Below are 8133 nucleotides of genomic sequence, written 5' to 3'. Positions count from 1 at the left end.
AAAATTACAGTACAGTGTGATAAAGTAGAAGGTAGGACCAAGATGGAGAAGGCAATGGCAACCCACTCCAGTGTTCTTGCCTGGAGAATCCCAGGGATCGGGGCGCCTGGTGGGCTGCCGTCTATGGGGTCACACAGAGTCGGACACGACTGAAGCGACTTAGCAGCAGCAGCAGGACCAAGATAAGGTTCCATGAAAAGACAAGAGAACCATTCTTTGTGGGGTGAATTGGTGAAGCTTCCATGGAGATCTTTTATTTAATATGAAACTTGAAACATGAGTGGGAGTTTGTTGAAAAGTGGGAGAAAGATATTCTGGGCAGAAAGAAGCTGGGGCATTGGCATAAGACCAAGTTTAGTGAGGCAGGTTTCTAAGCCTGAAAGGGCTTGGAAAGGAGTTATGAAGCCCGAGTTGACAGCTGGACGAAAGCATCAGTGGAAACATTCAGTGGAAATAGGAAGTGTGAAAATCTACTCAGCAGAAACGAACTAAGTCACCCACGGTGACAATCCTTTGGGCTTGTCACCCCAAGCCTCAGGTTTGTAATCTAGCTCCACCACTGACTGGTTGGCTAATGCTGAGATTATTACTTTAACGCCACAATTCTCGGTTTGTCTATAAACTGGGTAGTATTGTTGCTGTGAGGACCCCGTGAGATGAAGGCATCATGGCTAAAAATGTTAGTTCTCATTGACTAAGTTGGAAGCCCTTGACAACACCCAGCAGAGCCCAGGTTTCCTGGAAGACTGTCTATGCTATCTTCCATTCCCTGTCTCCACAGGAAGCTCAACACTGCCTTTTCTGGGAATAAGATCAGTATTTTTTTTCAGGCTCTCACTGGTACTACCATCTTCTACCTTGCCTGAACTTCCCAGCCAACACTGGGGTCTCCACAGTAGGAACTGTCAGTTGAGGGGAACCATTCTGCAGAGGACAGGCTGCAGGATTGGGGAGAATAAACACTGTGACACAAGGATCTAACAGATCTGACAGTGAATGCTGTACGGATCCTGGATTAGGCCACAGAGTTGATGCATTGGTTGCTGGCCACTGTGTGACTTGGGAAGTTAATTATTATTAGGTGCAGAGGAAGTTAGCATGGCTGGCTCCTCAGGACCTGAGCGACTGTGGTGACATGCACTTCAACACCTTCATTGGCCTCTGCTCGCTACCATTTATCTAATGAGTGCAGGGTTTCTAAGCTGAATACCAAGGTTTTAACTTGGAAACTCTGTTGACTTCAGAAGGGCTGTTAGAAGACCCTAAGCTCCTCATTTCCCCCCAGACAGCCTGAAAAAAAAATGCTACCAAGATGTGAAGTGAAGTGAAAGTCGCTCAGTAGTGTCTGACTCTTTGTGGGTAGCCATTCTCTTCTCCAAGGGATCTTTCCAACCCAGGAATAGAACCTGGGTCTCCCACATTGCAGGCAGATTCTTTACAAGCTGAGCCACAAGGGATGCTCCCAAGGTATGAAGAGTAGCTTTCTTTTTATGGTGGAGTTACAGAAGACTCCATTTTTCTCCCTTTTCTTGTAACATTGGTAAAATAATAAAGATAATCCCCCCCCCACCCCGCTCCACACACACACCTTTTGCTTTGGCCAAGCTGCAAAGCATGTGGGATCTTAGTTCTCTGACCAGGGGTAGAACCCGTGCCTCTTGCAACAGAAGTGCGGAATCTTAACAACTGGAATGCCAGGGAAGTCCCCCCTCTTTTTTTTTTTTTAAAGAGGAAAAGCCTGGAACCCAGGAAGTGTGAGTTGCTGGCAACTTCTAACCTATGCAGCGTCTTTACAATGACCAGGTTCTTCCATTCCACATGGCCTCGTGTAATCCTCACAGAACCCGAGGGACATGTTTGCTTGTCTTTCCCATGGGGAAGTGGATGGTCTCAGAGACATAAGGTGAGCTGACCAAGGCCACACAGTGTGAAGGGCTCAGCTCTACTCCCTGCCCAGGGCGCTATCCACCCAGAGGCTGGCAGACCTGGGTCCCTGGCATAGATTCAGATCTGAGTGTCCTGAGTTCCCCTTGGGCCATGACCCAGCCTCCTTTGCTGATCTGTGTTGCAGAACTGACTCTGGACCACATCCTGCCCCAGGGAGTGAGGACATAGCCCCAGGAGGGGAACAATCGAGGCGGGGCCATCAGTGACAAAAGGCTCTTCTGACCTTCTGGGAATCTGTGAGTCCCCGGAGAGGCTGGAGAAGGAAAACTGGAGAAAACTTGTCTGGGGAAGCCCAGGCCCAACCCTGATACTTACAAAATGCTCTGGGAAATAGGCCTCACTTGCCAACCCCGTTGTTTCTTAAGGTTTTGGGTTTGGGTCTGTAGAAGAAAAACATTTTCAAATGTTACCTGATGAAGTTTTTTTCTTAGAGATATCATTTTAAAAATTTCCACTACTTCCATGATTGAAACAAGACCGTGAAGCTAAGTCCTCATGTCATAGGGAAAGTGGAACCTCAGAGAACCCAGAGAACACAGAGATTCAGACTTAGGCTTGTGCCTTCCATGGTGGAGCCTTGAAAGATGTTGAGCTGAATGGTAAGGGCCAGTCTTGAGAGAGAAGTGGTTGTCTTATCACTAAAATTTCCTGAGTAATTATTATGTGGCAAAGGGCTTCCCTGGTGGCTCAGACAGTAAAGAATCTGCCTGCAATGTGGGACACCTGGGTTCGATCCCTGGGCTGGGGAGATCTCCTTGAGAGGGGAATGGCTACCCACTCCAGTATTCTGGCCTGGAGAATTTCATGGACAGAGGAGCCTGGCAGCCTATGGACCTTGGGGTCACAAAGAGTTGGGCATGACTGAGCGACTAACACTTATACAGAAAGGAAAAAAGATAGTATTATGTGGCAAGCAATGTTTTTAGAGATTGTCTGGATTTTCAACTTTAACTTCACTTTTGCTATTTCAGTTTTAAAGATGGGGAAGCTGTGGCCCAGATAACTCAGACAAGAAGTGGTGAAGCCAGGATCTGGGTCCAGAGATCTAGTTCTGGGCTCATATTTGATCACTCTGGACCAAGGTCCTATGTGGGCTACTATGCCCAAGGCAGGAAATGCAGCAGAGAGTAAGATAGTTTAGAAGCTCACTGGTTATGTTTCCTGTCTTGTGGGTCTCTTGAGAGCTTGTCTGGACCTCCATAACCACCATACAAAGATGGGGAAAAAAAGAGTCCCCATTTTCTGCATGAGGAAATGAAAGGCAAAAATAGGGAATTGTCCTACTCAAGGTCACAGAAAGACATGGTTGCAAGATAGGATTAGAAACCAGACATTTCATCGGGCCTGTAATACCCTTTCTCTTTTCTGGGAGTTCTCCCTATTCAACAGAATTGGGGCCAGTGATGATGCCTGAGCAAGTAATCAGAGCATCCCTTGTACTGGAGCATCTGCAGAACCCAGGAACACTGCTGGGGGTGGGTGGTTGGAAGTGTGGTGTTTGGTAAAAGAGTGTGAGCAAAACCAGAGAACAGAGTTACTTTGGGATTCCAGTGATGCAGCTCCAGATACAGGGTTCCAGAGTATGGATTCTGAGACAGGTCAGTGGATGGAGGAGTTTATCAGAGAGGTGTATTCAGAGAGACAGATATAGAGATTGACAGATGTGATGATAGGGAGAGAATGATTATGTAGTTCTTGAGTGGAGGAAGGCTCCATCAGGACATTTATGGTAATTATTCTTGGTAAAGAGAAAGAAATGGTAGAGAGAAAGAGATCCATCATCGTGACTGGTAAGAGACTCTTCTATTGAGCTCTCACCAGCAGTGCTACGGTCAGGGCTGGGCAGGAGAGGCCCTTACCTTTTGCGGTTTACATCTTTGTTTAATGTACAGACTATACCACAGAAGGCAGAACAGCACTGAAATCCTGGTTGGCAATCTTCCTGCAATGTGCAGAAATCAGTACAGTTTTCTGGGTCTGATCGGCAGGGTGGAGGTTCCAAGATATACCCTGGAACACAGTAGGAAAGAGAAGCCTGGAGTGACGTTCAGAACTCAACAAGTCCAAGGAACTGCCAGGGAACCAGGCACGCTGATTCCCCCTAGTGTGGTCACAGGGAGGTAGAACAAGATTTTGGGGCAGAGAACTCTTTCCATCAAAGACAGAGTTTGGGAGAATCCTGCACGTAGGGGTCACTCATCATCCTTAGATCAAATGCTAAGTCCCCATTGGCCCTGGTTGAGTCTGGTTCAAGGGAATGAATGGCATATGTGTGTGGGTCCATTTGTACTGATTCGTTGTGTAGACTCAAATAAACAATAGTTTATCCTAGGGTTTGACCTAACATGTTATTTGTGCATAGGAAGAATGTGTAAAAGGGATGATTTTTGAAATTGATGAAGACCGCTTAGCACACTCAAGTTATTGGCATCAGAATGCTAGGACCCAAATCTCAAATGAGTTCTGGGGATGACTTCTTTCATGGGAAGAAGGATGGGTATTTCAGAACGGGCTGCAAAGATCAGCTGGTCATCTTCCCAGGTCTCTAGTGACTGAGAGGTCAGAGTTCCACGGCCCCCCCACTTTCTATTGTTGGAGAAGAATAAGTAGACATTTACCCCATCTACCAGAAATTAGATCAAAGCCAAGAGCACCTCTACCAGGGGATCCTGCCCCAATGCTCCAGCTCACAATATTCTCTCTGTTCCTGAACTCTAAGGCATTAAGAACGAACCCATTAACTCCTTTAGTCAAGCCCTGCCAGATCTTAATTTTGTCCCTTTTGACTTGTCATAGGAAGAGCATTCTATAAGTCTTTGTTGGTTTACTGCTCTGCAGGTATTTGCAATTATAAGGGATCTGTAGGATATCATGCTGATCTAAAAGGAGTAAGGGGTGAATGAAGCTGGGGCTATAACAGTAATAGCAAATGACACCGGAGATGGTGAGTAAGAAGCCAAGATCCAGGCCGATGACAGTTCGGCAGAGACCAGGGCTTCCCTAGTAGCTCAGACGGTAAAGCATCTGACTGCAATGCAAGAGACCTGGGTTTGATCCCTGGGTCAGGAAGATCCCCTGGAGAAGGAAATGGCAACCCACTCCAGTATCCTTGCCTGGAAAATCCCATGGACAAAAGAGCTTGGTAGGCTGTACAGTCCATGGGGTCACAAAGAGTTGGACACGACTGAGTGACTAACACACAGTACTCAGTACTCAGCCTGTCATCCTTTAGCTCACTGGATCAGTGCAAGAAATTGGGCTTCCCTGGTGGTTCAGTGATTAAGAATCTGCCTGCCAATGCAGGGGTCACGGGTTCAGTCCCTGGTCTGGGAGGATTCCACATGCCGCGGAGCCACTAGGCCCTAGCACCACGATTACCGAGCCTGTATGCTGCAACTACAAAGCCGGTGTGCCTAAGCCCGTGCTCCACAACGACAGAAACCACCGCCACAGGCAACCTGTGCACTGCGATGGAGTAGCTTTTGCTTGCTGAAACGGGAAAAATCCCTCGTGCAGCAATGAAGACCAACACAACCAAAAACTTAAAAAAAGAAATTGGAGCTGATCCCCACTTTGGAGAGCTTGGGGCTCAGTGGAACACTGTGGGAAAAGAGTCCATGAGCCAGGAATCTCAGAGAGGTTGACCTTCTCAAGTTTTGCTTCCTTTTCAGGGTATCTGGTCCTAACGTCAATATGGTACTTACCAATCTTTCATAAAGCCTCCGTGTCTCCCTTTCCTCAAATTTTAGTCTTTGGTTCTCCAGCTAGCCCCTATCCTGGATACCCCTGTTTTCTTGCAGCTTGTTTAGCCTTCCTTGGTTAAACTTGGACTCTGTCTCTGAGAACCTAACATAGGACCGTGCCTCCCTAGGTACATGAGACAGGACACTCAGTCCTCTCTTGAGCCGGCAATATTCTGAAGCTACGTCTCCTATGGAGATGTGCAGGGATAACGAATAACAGCTGTGGCCAGAGCTCTTATTTGGTTGGAGCTAGGCAACAGTGGCTGCAGAGATGAACCTGACACCTTCCCGTGGATGCTAATCACTGATACCTGTGCAGGCACCTCTGAGCATTTAACATGGGTCATATAATGCAACACTTTGCTTCCTTTCCTCCCAAAATATCCTCTGAGGCTAAGATTATGTTGGTCGCAGGTTGAATTCTGCCAACTTAATTTTCCTCTCTGTTTCAATGCTTGAATAGTTGGCCCAAGCATCCATGAAGAAGCTGGATGATGGAGGTGATAACATTGACAGTAGTTAATACTTACTGAGCACTTACCCCGGTTCAGCAGGGGCACTCTATGTCTACATGCATAGTCTCCGTTTCTTCTCCCAACTACCCCACTATTATTCTATCATCACAAAGATAAAATCCACTCTACTTAAGCTCACTCAGTGTGAAACAGAGCAGGGATTCAAACCTAGATCTTGCTGACAATAAAACTTGGACTCTTGAACACGAAACTGTATTTTTTCATGAGATGTACCCATCCCTCACATCCTCTCATCTGTCCAGATGCTTCTTCCCTCCCCTGGGACCAGACCCAGCACCTACTCCTAAAATGTTGCTTGGGACTCCCAGACACCAGCTGCGATGCTACGTGAGTCAACAGCAGGAGCTGGAGAAACAGCGCAGGCTTCATGCTGCTGGTAGGATGGGTGGGCAAGTCCTGGTCAAAGCTGTGACCAGGCACAGCTTAGAACAGAAGGCAAAGTGAAGGCAAGGAGCTGTGACTGCCTTACACCGTGTCCACCAATCAGGAGGCTTTGGCAGAAATCGAGGCACCTCCCAACCACGCCCACTGCAGGGCCAGGTAGCATTTTCGAATCCACACTCTCATCACCCCCCTCATCCTGACCTTGTCAGGTTTCTCATCTATCTCTGTCTTGTTAATATCCTTTCACAAAGTTTTAATAAGTTCTTCTACGTAGAGTTCTGGCTTGTCTTTGTTATATTTATTCCTAGAGTTTTGAACTGTTAAAATTGTAAACAGCATCCTAACTTTTTAATTATTCCTTTTCATTTGCTGCTAATGTAGATACATGACTTTTGTGTATTGATCTGTAGCCAGTTATCTTGATAAACTCTCGCATTGTTTACCGTAATATCTTGATGTGTTCTTTTCAGTGTTCAATGTATTCAACATCATCTGCAAATAATGACAGTTGTATCAGTTGTATTTTTCCTCTTGGAACTTTATTGCCCCCTCCCTTTTTTTTTGGTACACTCTGTGGCATGCAGGATCTTATTTCTGCAGCCAGGGATTGAACCTCATCCTCTGCAATCCAAGGAGGATTCTTAACCACTGGACCATCAGGGAAGTTCCCATCATTTCTTTTTAATGATGATAACATTTAAGATGTATTCTGTTAGGAACTTTCAGGTATATAATACACTAAGATTAGTTGTAATCACTAGGCTGTACATTCCGTTCCCAGAATTTATTAATTTTATAACTGAAAGTTTGGACCATTTCCCCAAATCTCCTCTTGTCCCCCAACCTCAGCTCCTATGAACCACAATACTACTCTTTGTTTCTATGAATTCCGTTTTTTAGATAACACGTATGTGATATCATTTATCTTTTCCTGTCTGGCTTTTTTCACTTATCCTAATGCCTCAAGTTTCATCCAAGTTGTAATCAATCCCAGGACTTCCTTCTTTCTCGTGGCTGAATGATATTCCATCATATATATGTATCACATCTTCTTTATCCAGCCACCTATGGTTGGACTTTGGTTGTTTCCGTATCTTTTAAACTATGTTTCTTCTTTAATTTCTTCTGTAAATTATTTTATAAAAAAAATATAGACCTACAGTTTTTTTTTGCAGAAAAAATGGTCTGTTTACAAAAGGAGAAGATTAGCTGTGAGAGGAGGACCGTCCCTGTAGCAGCCCCAGTGCCACAGGAGTGGGCCGTGGTGAGGGGCAGGCCACGTGAGGAGCAAGAACTCCTTGCTCTACCCTGGCTTGGCCAGGAGAGGCAGCAAGGAGCCCAGGATCACCTTCCTTTCTCCTCTTCCCTCTCCCCACTCAGCTCTCCAGGGGAGTCCGGGCCAGAAGAGGGCTCACCACTCTGGCCAGAGTCATGAGAGCCCAGGCTCTGCTGCTCCTCTGCGTTCTGCTGCTGCAGGCCCCAGGAGGGCAACACAGCCAGAAGACAAATCGTAGGTGGTGGGG

General features: G+C 46.4%; 2 protein-coding genes across 2 annotated transcripts in view; one reads left to right on the top strand and one right to left on the bottom strand.

Moving 5' to 3' along the window:
* Window positions 1-2284: 2284 nt before the first annotated feature.
* WFDC13 (WAP four-disulfide core domain 13) lies at window positions 2285-6595 on the bottom strand. The gene is made up of 3 exons (XM_010835109.1): window positions 6508-6595; window positions 3807-3957; window positions 2285-2327 (listed from the first exon to the last, which is right to left on the bottom strand). The coding sequence occupies exons 1-3, from the start codon at window positions 6593-6595 to the stop codon at window positions 2285-2287; spliced, it is 282 nt and encodes a 93-aa protein (XP_010833411.1).
* A 1446-nt stretch (window positions 6596-8041) lies between these two features.
* The window catches only part of WFDC10B (WAP four-disulfide core domain 10B), a 1248-nt gene continuing 1156 nt past the window's right edge, over window positions 8042-8133 (top strand). The window contains exon 1 of the mRNA XM_010835108.1: window positions 8042-8120. Within this exon, the coding sequence (XP_010833410.1) occupies window positions 8042-8120 (79 nt within the window). The remainder of the gene's footprint in view (window positions 8121-8133) is intronic.

This window comes from Bison bison, unplaced genomic scaffold (assembly GCF_000754665.1).
Source record: "Bison bison bison isolate TAMUID 2011002044 unplaced genomic scaffold, Bison_UMD1.0 scf7180017864038, whole genome shotgun sequence".
Classification (NCBI taxonomy): Eukaryota; Metazoa; Chordata; class Mammalia; order Artiodactyla; family Bovidae; genus Bison; species Bison bison.
The sequence above is the reverse complement of the archived record's forward strand: the minus strand, read 5'-3'. Positions and strand labels throughout refer to the sequence as shown.

Excerpts from the sequence above, each read along its gene's own strand:
- WFDC13 (XM_010835109.1), bottom strand. The coding sequence starts at position 6,595 with ATGAAGCCTGCGCTGTTTCTCCAGCTCCTGCTGTTGACTCACGTAGCA. Across the intron at positions 3,958-6,507 it reads TCCCAAGCAACATTTTAGGA|GGTATATCTTGGAACCTCCA; the intron begins GTAGGTGCTGGG and ends ACTGTGTTCCAG. Across the intron at positions 2,328-3,806 it reads AAAGATGTAAACCGCAAAAG|ACCCAAACCCAAAACCTTAA; the intron begins GTAAGGGCCTCT and ends TTTCTTCTACAG.